The sequence below is a fragment of the Drepanopeziza brunnea genome (assembly GCF_022702325.1).
Source record: "Drepanopeziza brunnea f. sp. 'multigermtubi' strain 214-2 chromosome Unknown ctg1, whole genome shotgun sequence".
Classification (NCBI taxonomy): Eukaryota; Fungi; Ascomycota; class Leotiomycetes; order Helotiales; family Drepanopezizaceae; genus Drepanopeziza; species Drepanopeziza brunnea.
Genome location: NW_027094064.1, coordinates 4776147 through 4792214, shown reverse-complemented (window position 1 = coordinate 4792214; position 16068 = coordinate 4776147). Strand labels below are relative to the sequence as shown.

Below are 16068 nucleotides of genomic sequence, written 5' to 3'. Positions count from 1 at the left end.
AACTAAATACGGTACTATTAAAAGAAGGGTTTCTAACAGGATCTTCCAACCGTATCTTAATTTGAATAATCTTCAGATTGTTTATAATGTTTAAGCCGAGCTTTTTAATGAGCGCGTTTTGAAAATCTGGCAGGTCTCTTTCAATAGGACGGTCGAGGACGGTCTATTTAATAGACTTACTCTTGAATCAAGTCTAGCTCCAACTTAAAACATTCTACTGTGTAATACTTACTACCTAATCGACTCATATCTTATAAAAGAATGTCAGAGGACAGGCCATTGAAACCACTCTCCTACCTACCTACCTTCCTTCCTACCTATATTTTTAATAAGTAGCTCTGCTCGTTGTGTCCACTGGCTTGCTCGCTTAAGCCTTCCTCAAGGCTCAAGCCAACAATAATCAAGCGAAGCAAATGGTACGTAAAGTTTTCTCCCAATTATTATAGTTGTACGGAGTATGTATGGGGTATATTAACCGCGTAAGCCCTACCTACAGTATACAAAAAAACACTTCACTACGTATTCGATACGAGTACCGTATACGGAGTAGAGCGGCATTAAAAGTTTAAGCCTTAAGGTGGATGTTGAGGCATGTGAAGTGCGAACTCATGCTCCACCAACAGGCAAGGCAGCGAGCGGGCCGCGCACAGATTATTACATTAGTCATTCGAATCAACCAAGTCAATATTGCGGGGGTTCGGACTTTCAAGAGATCCGAAGACGAAGACGAGAGGCGGCGCGCCGGCGGCGGGCGGGGGCCCGGCGGGCATCCTTTTCCTAGAGTAAATACGGAAGTCAGTGCGCTACGCTGCTTGTCTGAGCTACTACCTACTCTACAGGCTCTCGGTATTTGCACATCTACGTAGCAGCTTACTCTTTTTTCTTTTCTATTTTTCCACTTAGTGGTGGATTGATTCCATGACTCATTCATAACGTTTTATAAAAATGACAAATGAAGAAAAACATCCGTCCCGTTAAAGTTACCTGTGTCATATCTTTCTCTTGCCATTTTCAAACCTCCTGCTCTTACAACTCGGAGGCTTATGGGGCGCGCAGTGCAGATCCGGATCATTCATTCAATCGTTTTGGTTTTGATTCCGAATCATATGATCTCTGGCTTAGCCCACCACCACCATACTCCCTCGCCGACTTCCTCCTGATATCACGAAAGTAAGACAGCGCATTAGTGATGTAAAAAAATCTTATGTATTGTTACTGAGGTAGAGCATAAGCAAAGGCCCGCCTCGGTCATAGTCGTCCGATGACAACCGGCAGTGCAAACCATGTCTGCCCTAAACGCTGCCAGCTCCACCGAGCACCCATCCATCCTTCATAGCCACACATCATCTTTCGTAAAATCATACCCGAAGATATCTGGTTGCCCAGCAGCCCAAGAGAGACAGCATTCAAGAGGCCGTAGAAATTCGAAGAGAATGCTGGATTCACTCCGTCACGAAGCGACGGGGTGAAATACGCAGTATCTACGAAAAACATTGGTAATGGAGTATAGACAAGAAGAAAGAGGGGAAAAAAGAAATAAAAAAAAACCATACTACCATACCCTATGCCGCAGCACAAATATCAGATGACAGGATAGAAGGGAGAAGGAAATTTGATACATGGAAAAGAAATGATCATGCGGCTGATCGGAAGATGACAGCAAGGTTAATCCCAACCCGCAAAGTTTTCGAAGCTTTGTGGAGGGAGAGGAGAAGAATTTAGGAATGCCGACATAGCGTCGATATGTGTAGGGTCTGAGAAATAAGGAAAATTGCTCTGTTTTGACAAGTGCATGGACGGGTCTAAGCAATGAGTTTGCTGAGCAGTACCAGGCAGGTCGAGAGGCATGGTTTGCATACCAAAGATGTCGCTGCTGTTAATATCGAGTGACGATGGGTAGAGGTTGGCGATTGGCGAGGTATCAACGAGGAAAGCGTCGTCGAAGATGAAATTGCTGTTTAGAGCCTGCATTGGTTGACGGGAGTAGGTAGTTTCGTCGATAGAATTGTCGGGAGTTTCGTCGTCGGATGCATCAGCCGCTTCTTGCTGGGCGTCAGTGAGGCACTCGGTGACTTTCTCCTCCACCTCTTTCATCCAGAACTTCAACTCGGACATTGGTGGGTAGTCCCCGCCACCCTTCCCACCTCGCTTATTAGTATCATCCGACTTCGGCTGGTTCTTCGACCGCCCCTTAGTCTTAGGATTGAAGTGAGCTCTGCGCAAATGTGCAGCAGCGTTGTAGTACGCCCCGTACTTCTTCTTTTGCTGAGTGCATGCCTTGCATCGCGAGAGTGACACGATAGGCTCCGGGTGATGCCCGCCATCTGTCGGCTCAATGCAGACGAACTTCTTGACCGTCGTCTTATGCTCTCGGTCTACGTGGCGCCGCAGCTCATGCTCGCCGCGAAACCCATCCTGATGAGTATCGCATTGATCGCAGTAGACGCGCTCGTGTTTAGGTCGTTGATAAGTAGGCTTTGAGATGGCAACTTTGTCTTGTAAGCCGTCCTTCGACCCGATTCGTGCCATTGACTGCGATGAAGCTTCTCGAGTCATTGGGATGCCTTCGCCACCACCCTTGGGCATGATCGGCCGTGCTGCAGCCATATTGATCTGATCTTGCAGGCGCTTGACATTTCGAGACGACGACGATGATGAGCCGGACGATGAAATACTTTCATTTGACCGAGACTTTTCCATCTTTTCGCCAGGTGAGCCACGAGACGAAATTTGAAAGAATTTAGGAAACCGGGACTCGTGACTTGCACCACCAGTACCAACAAGAAGCTGAGATTGCTCCTCGTCTGAAGAACGACGAGTATGACAAGGGGATGGAAAACCAGTACCATGATCATTCGTGGACTGATCGGGGTATGGATCAGTGGGATGTGAGTAGTTCGAAGTGAGATTCATCTGCATACTTTCGAGTCCCGTGCAGAGACTATTGTGCCGACTCATTTCGCTTGTAAGTGTCGTCGCAGAGTCGAGTGTGGGAGTCGAGGGCGTTTGCGTGTTCAAATAACTTGTGGGGAGTTGGTTGTTGCTGTTGAATGTTGCCGAGGATGGCATGGAAATTGACGGCGAGTTGCCCGCTGTACCCAATTTTCGAGTGATATAGTCGCCTGGGTTCTCTCCTACAGAATCGAGCTCTGGGACCTTTTCAAGACTCGAGTTCCTCTGAGATGTTGATCGCTGGAGTTGGGGGGTCTGGGAGTAGGTGTATGCAGTATAGGGTTGTTCTTGGGCGACCCAGTCCATGATAGCGGAGTTCTGTGGAACCGAATTCAGGGGTGGAGGAGGTATCGCTCCATTTTGGGTGAAAGGAACATTGGCGCGCTGGGAAGAGTTGCCTCTTGAGTTTGCTCGTGTCATCGACGATGCCGAGCGCTGTGAAAGGGCTCTCGGACGTTGCGACATGTCGTTCAGGTCCTGCTTGAGGTTAGAGCAAGGCGGACAAGGCGAACAGGTGCTTCCTACAGAGTGATGTCTGGCCATCGCAGGAACAACGCTATAAGGCATGCTTCGAGGAACATTGCTACTTCGATGCTGCTGGTGGTGCTTGCGTATGGGAGAGCGGTGGTATTGGCGGGAGGATTGGGAAGAGGATGGGAGGAGAGAAGCAAGCTCGGCGTCAAGCGCTGCTGTCTTTGCTTCCATCACGGCCCGCTGGGCCAAAAGGAGTTGTCGCCGTTGTTCTGGCTCGTAGTCCTCACAGTCCATGGATGTACTGTCCCATAGGGTTGAGGCCATCTTGAGGCTATGGGCCTACCTTCTCGTGGGAGTTTCCACCTCGAGAAATGAGCTGTAACGTCTGCAGCCTCGCCGTGTCAGCGAACAGTAGGAAACATGCTAGAAACGAGCAGATGGGTGACCGAGTGGGATCTACAGAACTTACAGGTGGACAAGGCTCTTGCGTATACAAAGAGAGTGGGGATATCTCGCTCCTCGTGCGGTTGTGGTTTCGGGCAGGGCGGAGGAGGTAGGATATGTGATGGGGCACCGGGTGGTGCTTGGGATTCCGTCAAAGTAAGGCGAAAGGAAGGATGAAGATCAGGGCGAAGAGGAAAGACAAAGTATGTATTGGATCAAGGGGGATCTGCCAGCTACTGTACTAACGTTGTATCTGATGCAACCTGGAATGGTGAAGGCTATTGATGGGGCAGATAGAGAGGGTGGATGGGTAAGGATGACGGCGTGAGCCGCGATGCTTTCTTGACGCTTTCTTGACGCTTTCTTGTCGCTGTTGATCCCTGGCCTGTGCCCTACTGTCGGGGCACAAGCAGCGATCTGAGTGGCCAGAGCGCTAGCAGCAGTGTTGTTTCCGGGGAATGTTAGTGGTTGGCTACGCTGCAAGGGAAGTCTATTACGGTAATGCCTGTAGATGGTCGGGACTCGGGCCCAGCACACCGCACGCCAACTCATTCCTATCAACTCACACCGCAGTGCAGTGCCTGTCGACAGCGACAGTGAAGCGACGAATCAGCGATCCAGACATCTCATTCAAGAAAAGGAAGCAATGGCGCTTGTCCGCCTCACTTCTCGCCAGCTGATGTTATTCGACAACGCAGAGGATTCGATGTGGACTAAGGACTCGCAACTTTATGTTCCACCCACAATAGCCAGCCACGTTGACAAAAGGTGCCTCGTAGTCTCCAGTCTCCAGTCTCCTACCGGTACTCCCACACCCGGCCATCTGCTCCATGGTATTGCTTGCAACCAGTCACAACCTCAAGCCATACACCAACCATGGGCAGTATCGGAGCTGCATAGACAATCATTCGACGTATCTTACAGCACAGTCAGGCGGGACCAGTTCGAATCTTTTTGCAAAGGTATCACAAGGTTTCGCATTCTCCTGGGCCTCAATGCCGCAGAGCCCAATGCTTCGCTGGCACATCGTAGCCTAACTGAATAGCTGGCTCTCTCGACGCGCCGTATGTTCTAGACAGGTCTATAGGGCAGAGGGTCGGTTTCTGCTTTCGAAATTTGATTGCGAGATTTGGTGCAAGCAGATAAAAAGCATCTAAAAAAAAGGACATCGTTCGCTCGCTCTGACCAGTCGACGTATGAATGAAGTCTAAGTCATCGAAGCATTACACCTTGAGCACGATAATATCTCCAGTATTAACACCCTAACAGGAAGGGTTTTAGGGAGCTCTGCTAGCGTTTGTCCATGGACCAACAATATGCTCAACGATCTAACGCGAGATAAAAAGCTCGGCTGCGATAGCAACTGTATCGGCACGGATCGCAAGGCAACTCTCATAAGCGGTGCTCTATTTCGACAGAACATGAAGAAAGACTTGAAATATAGCATACGTGATTGAATAAGGACTATAACCTCCGGGCTTCCTTCTTCGCTCGGTACATTGCAATTGTACCGGCATAAACAGCATTCAATTGGCGAAAGAGCATGAAGACAAAAACATAAAAGCCCGGGAGGACCAAACTCTGATGGGCGCAAAGAGCAACAGTAAAAGAAAGTTGATCGGTGTACAAAGTATGAGCCGCATGAATGGCATGTCTTTGAACAGCATGTCTTTGAGATCTCAAGAACGCTGCAAGCCTCTGCCAGGTACTATTGCAGTTATGGCCTAGGGCACACTTCTCCAGAACTTCTCAGTTGCCTATGTTAGACGCACTATGTTAGACGCACTTTTCGTTGAACAATGAGCCGGAAGTTTGGATCAATCTGACCATCCAAATGCTCTCGAACATGCTGACGCCGAAGGTGAAGATGAGAATATCAGGTTTGGAGGAAGTTGAATGTCGGATGTTGCAAAGCGGAAATTCGTTCGCGACTCTACTTTGACTTTTAACCTCATCCTCGCATCCCTCTACTGCAGCGTCTTCGCTTACGAGAAATCCTCCTTAGAATTCAGGCCGCTATCTTATCGTCTTTCCATGATGCCAGTTGGACTCTACACTCCAACTCTCAGCCTCGAATCTCTCACAGACATCCGACTACTTGACTTCTCTCGAATGGCACGATGCAATCATTCATTACAGCCTTGCTGGCATCGCTCCTCCCTGTAGTCCAGGCAAGTCAGACCGTGTTCAGCGTCCACGATGACTTGCTGGCTTTCCCTCAAGTAAAAACGCCCCCTCCCCCCCCTCTCTGCTCTGCTCTAGAAAGCTAACAGCTCCAGTACGAAGTCGTTTTCTCGGAAATCTTTATCTCGGATGTCGAGGCGAGCCTCTTAGTTGAGCAGGCTTCTTCTGCTATCCACAAATCCACCTCTCCCCAGAGCTCGACTACAAACAGCGTAGACCTGGAGAAAAAATCCGATAGCAATGGAGACAGCTCCCGGGCAGAGCATTCCTTCGATCCCGAACACGAAACTTACGAATTCATATACTCCCATGGCGAGAAACATCTATGCACGATACCCATAGTGGACACGCCCGCCAAAAACGACACGTCCGAAGCTCGAGCGGCGGAGCAGAAAGAGCTGACCCGCGCCACAGACCGGGGCTGGGAATTGCTACAGGATTTGGAGGGCAAATGTCTATACTTTGTCTCCGGCTGGTGGTCCTATGCTTTCTGTTACGATGATGAGATCACGCAGTTCCACCAGCTGCCTCCGCAGCCTGGAAAGCCACTGCTTCCACCTCAACCCGACCCTACAACATCACAATTCGTGCTGGGCAAGGCGAAAAGAAAGGATAGGGCAAACGGAAAGGACAATTCGATCGAGAAGTCGTCGAACGAGCATCCGAAAACAGAGTTGCAGATCCGAGGCGATACGAGATACCTGGTACAAAAGATGGAGGGCGGTACGACATGCGATTTGACTGGGAAGCCGAGACGAGTGGAGGTACAATATCACTGCAACCCTCACGTCACAGACCGAATAGGATACATCAAGGAGGTCACAACATGTTCCTACGTCATGGTCGTGTACACTCCACGACTTTGCTCCGATGTCGCATTTCAACCTCCAAAAGAAACCAAGGCAAACTCGATTGTCTGCCGAACCGTTGTGCCTGAGGAGGACATTGCCGATCTCTCCGAAATCAAGCTGCTCGATACCTCCCCAACAGTGGATACGGAGCTCCCTATCAACGTCGGGGGTATTATTTTAGGTGCGGAAAAGTGGATAAACAAGGAGGGACAGCGAATGCCGGTCCCTGCCAACTTTGGAGAGGACGGGCAGAAGAAGGCAGTGACGGAAACCATTGCCCGTGCGGAGAGCAAGGCCGAAGGCGGAAAGGTTGAGATTGCTAGCGATGCTGAGCTGCAAAAGCTAGATCTTGATCCCAAGATGATTGAGAAGTTGAAGAAAGAAGTTCAGAAAATGGCCAAAGAAAAGGGATGGCAGATCCAGGTCGTAGATGCACCGGGCCAGGTCAGAGAGATCTTGGGTATTGTGGACGGAGACGATGACGAAGAAGAAGCTGACGACGAAGAAGAAGGGAGTGAGGAATTGTTCTTCAAGGATGAGTTATGAGCCCGATAGTTGTAGTTTGAATTTTTGTGCGTTCATCATACGATACCTCTTCCAATACCCCTCCGGAATAGGTTCACAGCAACGCTGGAACAACTCTCGAGGGCTATGATGCACATACTCTCTGCGTACATTTGTGCTCTTCCGAACGGTCCGCCCTAGCGACAGCTTCCCACGTCCCGATCCCGGAGTTCCTTGACTCTTTTCTAGAGTGGTTGCCTCCTCTGCCAGAGTCAGGTTGTGCTAGTGCTACGGTAGTGGAGGATTTCAAATGTCGCCTCTCGAGACTCTCTGCCGCAGGAGGTTCGAAGGAGGCTCGAAGGAGGTTCGGAGGAGGCAACCTCGTACGTACGGGTCCAGAGTCGTAGCCTAGCCCTCCCCCTTTTCTTTCCATCCAGGACAAATAACTCTTCTCTTAGAAACGACCCCGTTCGCGAAATTTTCTCGTGAAGCCGGTGAGGAAGGAGGTCCCCCATCCAACCCGCCTCTTCTTCTTCTTCGCACCAAGTCTCCAACTTCAACAAGATGAGAAGGGGGAAAACAAACCCCCCCCCCCCCCCCCCACAGGAAATATGCATACGTCCACATGGATTTGAATGCATATGTGTGTATGTATATAGATATATATATCTATATACGGAGTACATCTAACCATATTATACATCCATCCATCCATCCATCCATCTTTTTATTACAGAAACCAAAACTCCTTTGACTGTTGTTTGTTGATATCGAAAAGCTTCTTTGCTCTTCAAAATTCCCGCCCTTTCTCTTTCCCTTTCCCTTTCCCTTTCCCTTTCCCTTTCCCTTTCCCTTCCTTTCATTTCCTTTTCTTTCCTTTTCTTTCCATTTCTTTTTGAAGAAAAACCCCCAAACCACCAAGCCCCAAGCCCGCAATGCCGAATTCCAACTAAACAAACATTCTCACGCGCCCCTCCTGGACATCGAGGAGAAGCAAAAGCAAAAGGCTAAGCAAACAGAGAAACTCATTCGTATCATACTATTCATACATGCAGCATATGTCTCCCTCGATGGCCCTGGGGTAATATAAAGGAGAAGAAAGAACAGAGAGAGAGAGAGAAATGACCTAAGTACCCATACTCTGGCTAAGCCCCGACCTGCCCGGCCCTTGAGTCTTCTTGAGAGCCCGTAATTCGTCTTCGAGGCGGCGCCGTTCTGCTTGTTCGGCCTACTCAATATTAGCCGAGACAATCCCGAATCCCCAATCCCCAGGTTCAGAGAGGAAAAATAGAGAGAAAGGAAGAGAGGGGGAGGGGGAAGCATTACCCGCAAGGCCTTCGCATTCTCTGCGCGCGCATCCCTCATCATCTTCTTGAATTCGTCTTTGAGCACGCTGGTGCTCGTCGACCCAGGCGGCAGAGTCCCATCGATGCCAGGACTCTTCATGCCTAGCCAACGAACCTTCTCATCGCTCAACTGAGTCTCGAGACTGTCCCTCTCGTCACGCAAATTGTCAATCGTACCTTCCAAGGATTCCCGCTCCTTCTCCCACTCGATGCTCGCTTTGGTCATCTGCTCGTACTCCTCGATCGTCTCTTCGAGCTCCTTCTTCAGCGTTGCCATCTTAGCCTCAGCTTCGGGGTTCGCGGTACCTTTATCGAGTAAGGTAGCGAGTTCGGCAGCGAGAGAGGAGTTGCTCTTGGTGAGAGCGTCGATCTCCCTTTGAATTTCGGGATTCGCTGCAACTTCCGCTGCACGCTGGGCTCTAGATCCATAGGCACCATCCAATTCGGCTCTTGCTATTGTGACCTCGGTTCGGAGGTTGGCGATCTCCATGTTCATTTCCTCCTTTTCTTGCTCCTTGGCATCAATCACCTTCTGTTTCTCCTGGGAGCTGTTCTCAAACAGTGCTTGAGCAGCTTGGGCGGCAGCCAACTCCTGCGTTAACGAAGCTATTTTGGATTCCAAGCTGGTAATCTTGCCTTGCAACTCGGCATTGCCAATGGTTTGACCATCCTTCATATCTTGCAGTTCTTTCTCGAGGGCAGAAATCCTCTGGTTGCGGGTTTCCAGTTCTTCTTCGAGAGAAGCGATTCTCACGTTGCGGCTTTCGAGCTGCTCTTCCACCTGCCGAATCGTCTGGATACGAGATTCCAGCTCTTGCTCTACTTTCTGGAGCTTTTGGTTGCTGCTGTTCAGCTCCTCTTGAGATTGCTTGAGGACAGCCGAGTCACCGTTCGAGCGAGCTTGATCACGCAAGAGCTGTTGCTGATCTTTCTCGGCGAGCCGCTCCATCATATCGCTCAATTGCTGCCGAACGTTGTCAGCATCCGCTTCGCTTCGCGTGAGAAGATCTTGCGTCCTCCGCAGCTCTTCGATCTTCTGTTCCATCTCGGCGTCCTTCGTTGCATCTGACTTGTTGTTCAGCTCTCTCTGTTGTTTGATCTGCCGTTGTAAAACCTTCTTCTGGTCCTTCAGTCGAGTGGCTTGGGTGTAGAGCCACTGCACCTTGGAGGAGAATCCTTGGAGCGAGAACTTCTCATTCGGATCACTGTCGTCGTCAGGTGAGTCGTCCTCGTCTTCGGGTAAATTTTGAGCCATTCGTGTTTTCCGCCGATCAGCTTTGCGTTGTCGGTGGTCTTCTTCGCCGGATTGGATGATATCCCACAGTCCCATCAAGACTGTCTCCATCTGTTCTGAGTTGCCCTGGTTGCCCATATTTCGGTTCGCGGTAGTTGAGGCTTTCGAGAGCTCAGCCCCCGCAGACTGTGCCTGTCCACCGTTCCCCTGGTTGATCGTCATGATACTCTTTTCCATGTAGTCCAAATGACTTTGCAGAGAAGCACCAGCATCTGCAGAATTGCCATCTCCCGGAGGAGCACTGTATGTCGTTTCGCGGTCCGGATTCGCTCTCACAATCACTTCCCGCAACTGCCTATTTAGATCTTCCAGCTTGCGCTCCGTATTCGCAATCATTTGCATCTGTTCCTTTGACGAGCCCTTAGACTGGGACATGAATCCCTCCCTGCCCCCGATCTCAAATTCATCCGAGTGATCGGCAAGTCTGTAGAAACTCCTCTCGTCGAAGAAGAGATCGTCGCTGAGGGGTTCCATGCTACTTCTCGCGTTCGAGTATGTGTACATGCTCTCCGGGCTTCCAGGAATTCCTTGTTGCTGAGCTCCCCCTTTTACCATTGGCACCTTCGGCCCCTTGTGAGTCATCTGCAATATGCCCGCGGTGTGCTTCAAGAGCCTGCTCTGTAGCTCCATCTGGCGTTTCTCCAAATTCCATAGCTCCAGTGCCAGATCCTCGCACTTCTTCTCGCTGGCCATTCGTTCCTGGTCTGCCTCCTTGACAGAATCACTAACGTTGCGATTGTGCCCGAATATGCTCCGCCTCTTCCCATCCTGGCCATCCATACTTTTCTTCTTGTCAGGGTTGGTATACAGTTTAGCCATCGAGATCGCAGCATCGCGGTACTTGGACTGAAGCGCGAGGCCTTGCCGCGTCTGCTCGATCCGCTGGGTCAGGGCCTGACATTGTTTCTGGAGGTCGTCAACCTCCTCCGGGGACAAGATCTCATACTCCTTGCTATCACAAAGCGCAGTCTCAACCAGCAGATGGACTTGTATCGGGTCATTGACATTGAGCAATGGAGAGCTCTGTGGTCGCGTAGGATTCAACTGCCAAACTTCCGTCAGCTGCGCCCTCTCCCATTGCTCCTCCAGCGACCTTGAGTGGCTTCCACACAACATACCGGATTGTAACGAGGCTTCTCCTCGAAGCCATTCGTGGTATTGCTCCTGTAGCCCTCTAGCACAGTCCTCCCACTAAGCTCAGGAGGCCCCCTCGTCCCGTTCGGCGGCGCTGAGACATATCCCAAGTCCTGCATTGGTCGCTGCGGCAGTGCCTTTTGTCGAGGTATTGTTCCACTCATCGTGGTTTTCTGCGGCTCCGCTCCAATCTAGAGCCTCATGGTCCGCTGTACTACTGGTGTCGTCGCTCGTTGCTGTTGCGTCACATCGTCCAAAGGCCGTTCGCATAGTTTATAATGCGAAGGCCGCCGAGTGAGGTGATGCGCGTTCCCGCAACAAGGAGATTGTCGCCTCCTTTTTTTTTTCCGGGCTCCTGCCCTGTCGTCTTTGAGTTACGGGGTCTTTGCCAGGGCGACCCCTGATCCAGATTCCTGAGTCGGAAATTTGAATCTGGACGCGATTCTACGCTGCACTTGTAGCTTGAGAATAGGTCCTCGGTTACAAAGGATAGCGGTATGGGTATTTAAATAGATGTCGGTTGTCGTCGCCGTCGACGTTGTTGGGGGATTGCGATTCGGCAGTCTCTAAAAGTACTGGACTCTGTCAGTCTCATAGGCGTGTTAGGTGCCAAATAGGTCACGTTAAAAGGGGCTCAGCGGCTAAGGTAGCCGCTGAGTGCAAGCCGCCACGACGGGGCCGACGGGACGGGTCATGGGAATTCAATATCTTCCTTTCTTTGGCTTCACAGCTGATGTCATCCGTCACATAAGCTTTGATTATTTAGCAAGTAGTACCGGTATAACCTGCCAATCTTCCTTTGCTTCTCGAATCCGCCGGCGTGTGCTTGGCGACCCGTGAATGGATTGCTTGCTTATTAGCTGCAGGAGGCCCGAGAGTCTTTCAAAATGTAAATCCACTATAGGAGGAAGAGACTCGGTTGAGAGAGGGAAAATGAATGTAGCTTTATATATATTCAATTATTTATTTATGTATTTCACACGACACATTCCAAGCCCACATTCGTATCATTGTAGATCTCTATTCACTGGCCTGTTTCTATAATCTCGTTTCGGACGAAGATATTCTGAGTACTCACTCTCGCTTCCGGAAAAGGTAGGTGAGCATCTTGGATATCGATCGGAGCCGTCAAAGGAACATGTACGTATATTATATTGTTATCTTTCTCTCTCGGCTTTTACTTAAATTCAGTGCCCCCTCTAAGATCTCGTCGTTGTAGACTTCAAAAATCAAGTGCCTTGCGCCGCCCTTCGTCAATCAGACCTATCGTCACCTGCATATCCTCGAACAATGGCAAAGTTGTATGTACCGGTATACAACTGTCAATTTTGAAGGGCAAGACCGGCATATCTCTTTCGGGGAGGCTTGTTTCAAGGCCAGCAAGCGGCTCATATCTTGAGGAGCACGCAATGAATAGCTGGAGCTCGAGACCTGTACTTGAGATTCGTGAGAACTTCATAAGCTCTTCTGCTGCCCTTCCCTCCTTTCCAATTCCTATTAAGAAGCCCCTTGGAGCTTACGAAAATGGTTGCAGTGCTTAGTACTTGCCAGTCTTCACGGTCAGAGATAACCTATCCAGTACGTATCTCCCGGCCGTGATCGGCGGGTACAGAGATGGGCACCCCTCACTGACACACGAGGGGAGCGTCTCCACCGTCTCATCGTAGTTGATGGAGAAGAACAGTGGGATACTGTATCTCTCTTCATCAGTCCGGTTGACCACCCTATGGATTGTACTCTTGTAGACTCCATTTGTCCATCGCATCAGGAAATCCGCAACATTGACCACGAATGCTCCCGGTACGGGCTCAGCACCGACCCATCTTCCATCTGGGCTCAGAACCTCAAGACCGGGATTGGAGTCCTGCAGCAGGAGAGTGAAGCATTCGTAATCGGAGTGGGCGCCGAGACCAATCTCTTCGTCTTCGTTGACTTCAGACAGAGGCTTAGAATTGGTACTTGGTGGGTAGCGGATCAATCGTGCAATTCCTCCCGGGTGTGTCATCATGGGGTCGAAATAATCCTCAGACAGAGCTAATGAGAGGGCAAAGAGGCGAAACAGGTGTCTTGACAGTTGGAGAACCTGATCACAAGTTAGAAAAGGAGGTTGAGCTTTGGCATTCCGACGTACATGTCCATAGTATTTCGCAATTCCTTCGTAGAACCCAGGCAGTTCGGTTTCTTTCGGCCACATGTTCACCGCGAATTCGGGCTTCCCATCCAATTCCACATACTTTCCATCACCACCCGTTGGGTCCAGCCCAGATTCATAGCCCCAGTTGAACGCCTCCTTCGACTCTTTACTTGTGAAGTCATTGCTAGACGAAGATTCGGCTGGCTCATAGCCCCGAAAGTATTCATTCTTCCTCATGTGTAGTTCTTCTTTCGACTCCTGTGGCAACTCATGGAAGAACCTCCTCGCAAGCTTCAATACATCGTTGCAAACTCCATCTGGTATTCCATGTCCGGTGATGAAGAAGAATCCCACTTTGGTGCACGCCTCGTTGATCTCTTTAGCTACAACTTGCCTTTCCGTTAGAGAGGAGGAGAAGGATTTTGTAAGATCAATTATGGGGATTGAGCGGAAAGAGGGGCTGTCGGTGGTGCTTGAGAGACGAGATTGCAGGTACTGCTGGGCTTCGAGGGCTGCGTCGAGGGAGCGGTGGGGTCCTTCTGTCGGGGGTTGATTCAAAAGTGCGGCCATGGCTCTTCAACTTCTTGGTATTTATTTTTTCTATCGAAAAAGTGGAGGTTGGGGTTCCGGGAAAGTTGTACTGTAGTGCAGTGAGGGTTTTGAGAGTCGATGCAAGAGTGGGGGAGGGGGACCACCACAATCCCCTTCTCGACGGAACCTTCCCATCACTCAGTCCTTGGATTTTCACTTCATGACGATTTTTTGAACTGTGATATTGATGGCCCTGATTCATCCTGAGTTTCGCGAAATCGAGATCAAGTGATTGTCTTCCTGGTCTTGTTATTCTCGGCAATTGGAGTCTTTTACCAAGCTTGTTTGTAAACAAGCTTCGATGATCGACATACCAGGCAGCAGGAAATACTACGTACCACTCACTGGAATATACAACGGTTGGAAGAGCTGGGCCGCAGCACTCCAGGCTCTAGCTCTCGAGGTTCATTGCTACACAGTCACTTCTTCATCCTGTTACCAATATCGACATCGTTTCGGAAACGGGCTGGGTATCAGATCAATTACAAACGTACAAACACAAATCCCTCTGTGACAAGAGACGCATGAATGAGTATCTATGTTTGACTTCTGCATTTGGTTTGTTTCTTTCCCTACAACCCTGGCAAAAACTACCCAGGCGAAAAAACTAGTAGTAAAATAAAAAATCCGCACTCGCTTCCGATCCGCAGTCGCTTATACCGACTAAGACTGAAAGGCTGAAAGGAGGCCCACCTAAGCGAGCCGACGATTAGAGAATATTGACCGCAGAGGTCTATTGAACTCATATGGATACCTTATTCGGCCCGTTGTGTCCACTAGTATATAATCCATCATCGACTCATTTATCAACAAACTAAGATTATACTTTAGCAGGTGCATCGATCATTCGGAATCTGGAAAGCACCGAAGGAAGCATGATTGTACCGTATGCCCAATGGACACTAGATTGTTTGAACATGCCCCAAGTTATATTTGGACTACACCATTTCCTAGAAAAGCACGTCAAATTTAATTGACAATCGGCATCTTATTGTCACATTTAAAATTGTTATCAAGCAGCCACACTTGCCAGCTCTTTCGATTGATCAGATTGATTGACACTTCCCCATTGTCCATACCCAGCACTCGATCATGAGAATTTTGCTGAGCCACGTCTTTTGGGTCCACCGTTAAGTAGTCTATTTCCCCGAATAAGTTAGCTAGCTATACTACCATATTTCTCGTTCTATACATCTCTCTACGTTTCACGTCACTCACTGCGCAGCTATATAAATACCATCATCCTTCATCGGAGGCTGTTTGTTTTCAAGTACAAGCAAGCTATGACCTATGATGCCCTGGCTACTTGGAATGAATGTATCTCATATTGTTGACTGCAATGCCGACTTGTATTATTCCCTCTTGCGCGTCCAACAACTAATCTGGACATCGTTCCCTGCGGTCTTTTCCCACTTCCCCTACACATACATATTATGGGTTCAACTATGAATGTTGATACTGCTGCTAAGTAGCCACAGTATTTATGAAGATTATGGATTTTCGTTTGCTCAAAATGGAACTTGTGTAATTTTTGCGATGGCTGACTTTACATGCGCTCCAACATCTTCTGAAAGAAAGGAGAAAGGCTTGCTCTAAACCACCTTCGAGGGTTCTGGCATCCTCATAGAATCCATCGCACAGATGCCCACGTAATTTCATTCCTGCTTTTTCCGGAAAATAGTGGAATGGTGTACCCAATAACCAAACAATAGGTACTCTTTCTACAGGATTTGATGCAAATTTCATAAGATGGAGGGGCAAAAGAGAAGATGTCAAAAACATACAACAGCAGGTATTCGCTGGTGGTCACCCACCCAACTACTAATCTGCCGATCTGAGGCTTGTGTATGGCAGAGCGAACGGGATGCCCAATTCTCCTCAGTCTATGGTCGTATGTGTCAGGTGTTGAGCCAGCGGGTATTATAGTGTTCAAAAATTTTGCTGCGTGAAGGGAAATGAATGAATCGTCAGCCTCAACTCGAACTCATTACCACCACATAAAGTCTCTCCATCTTGGTGTCCGTATATCGTGTAAGGGCATGTCACTGTTGAATATCTACCGTCATCAACTTGAGTGTGAAAAAAAAAAAAAAAAAAAAAAAAAAAAACACCACCTCTGCATAACATCGCAGTGAGAGTAGCTGGCAATGAGCCATGAGA

General features: G+C 49.3%; 4 protein-coding genes across 4 annotated transcripts; 1 reads left to right on the top strand and 3 right to left on the bottom strand.

Annotated features, from left to right (window-relative positions):
- Positions 1-1665: 1665 nt before the first annotated feature.
- Positions 1666-4495, bottom strand: L3040_000925 (uncharacterized protein; the record flags this gene model as incomplete). The annotated part of the gene is made up of 6 exons (XM_007289329.2): positions 1666-3429; positions 3478-3666; positions 3770-3811; positions 3896-4009; positions 4117-4375; positions 4437-4495. The coding sequence occupies 6 exons, from the start codon at positions 4493-4495 to the stop codon at positions 1666-1668; spliced, it is 2427 nt and encodes an 808-aa protein (XP_007289391.2).
- Positions 4496-5990: 1495 nt separating this feature from the next.
- Positions 5991-7451, top strand: L3040_000924 (uncharacterized protein; the record flags this gene model as incomplete). The annotated part of the gene is made up of 2 exons (XM_007289328.1): positions 5991-6092; positions 6150-7451. The coding sequence occupies 2 exons, from the start codon at positions 5991-5993 to the stop codon at positions 7449-7451; spliced, it is 1404 nt and encodes a 467-aa protein (XP_007289390.1).
- A 1084-nt stretch (positions 7452-8535) lies between these two features.
- On the bottom strand, positions 8536-11347 carry L3040_000923 (uncharacterized protein; the record flags this gene model as incomplete). Its single annotated transcript, XM_007289327.1, has 3 exons — positions 8536-8637; positions 8736-11093; positions 11168-11347. 3 exons carry the CDS (start codon positions 11345-11347, stop codon positions 8536-8538), a joined length of 2640 nt encoding a protein of 879 aa, XP_007289389.1.
- A 1373-nt stretch (positions 11348-12720) lies between these two features.
- On the bottom strand, positions 12721-13887 carry L3040_000922 (uncharacterized protein; the record flags this gene model as incomplete). Its single annotated transcript, XM_007289326.1, has 2 exons — positions 12721-13266; positions 13315-13887. The coding sequence occupies 2 exons, from the start codon at positions 13885-13887 to the stop codon at positions 12721-12723; spliced, it is 1119 nt and encodes a 372-aa protein (XP_007289388.1).
- Between the last annotated feature and the right edge of the window lie 2181 nt (positions 13888-16068).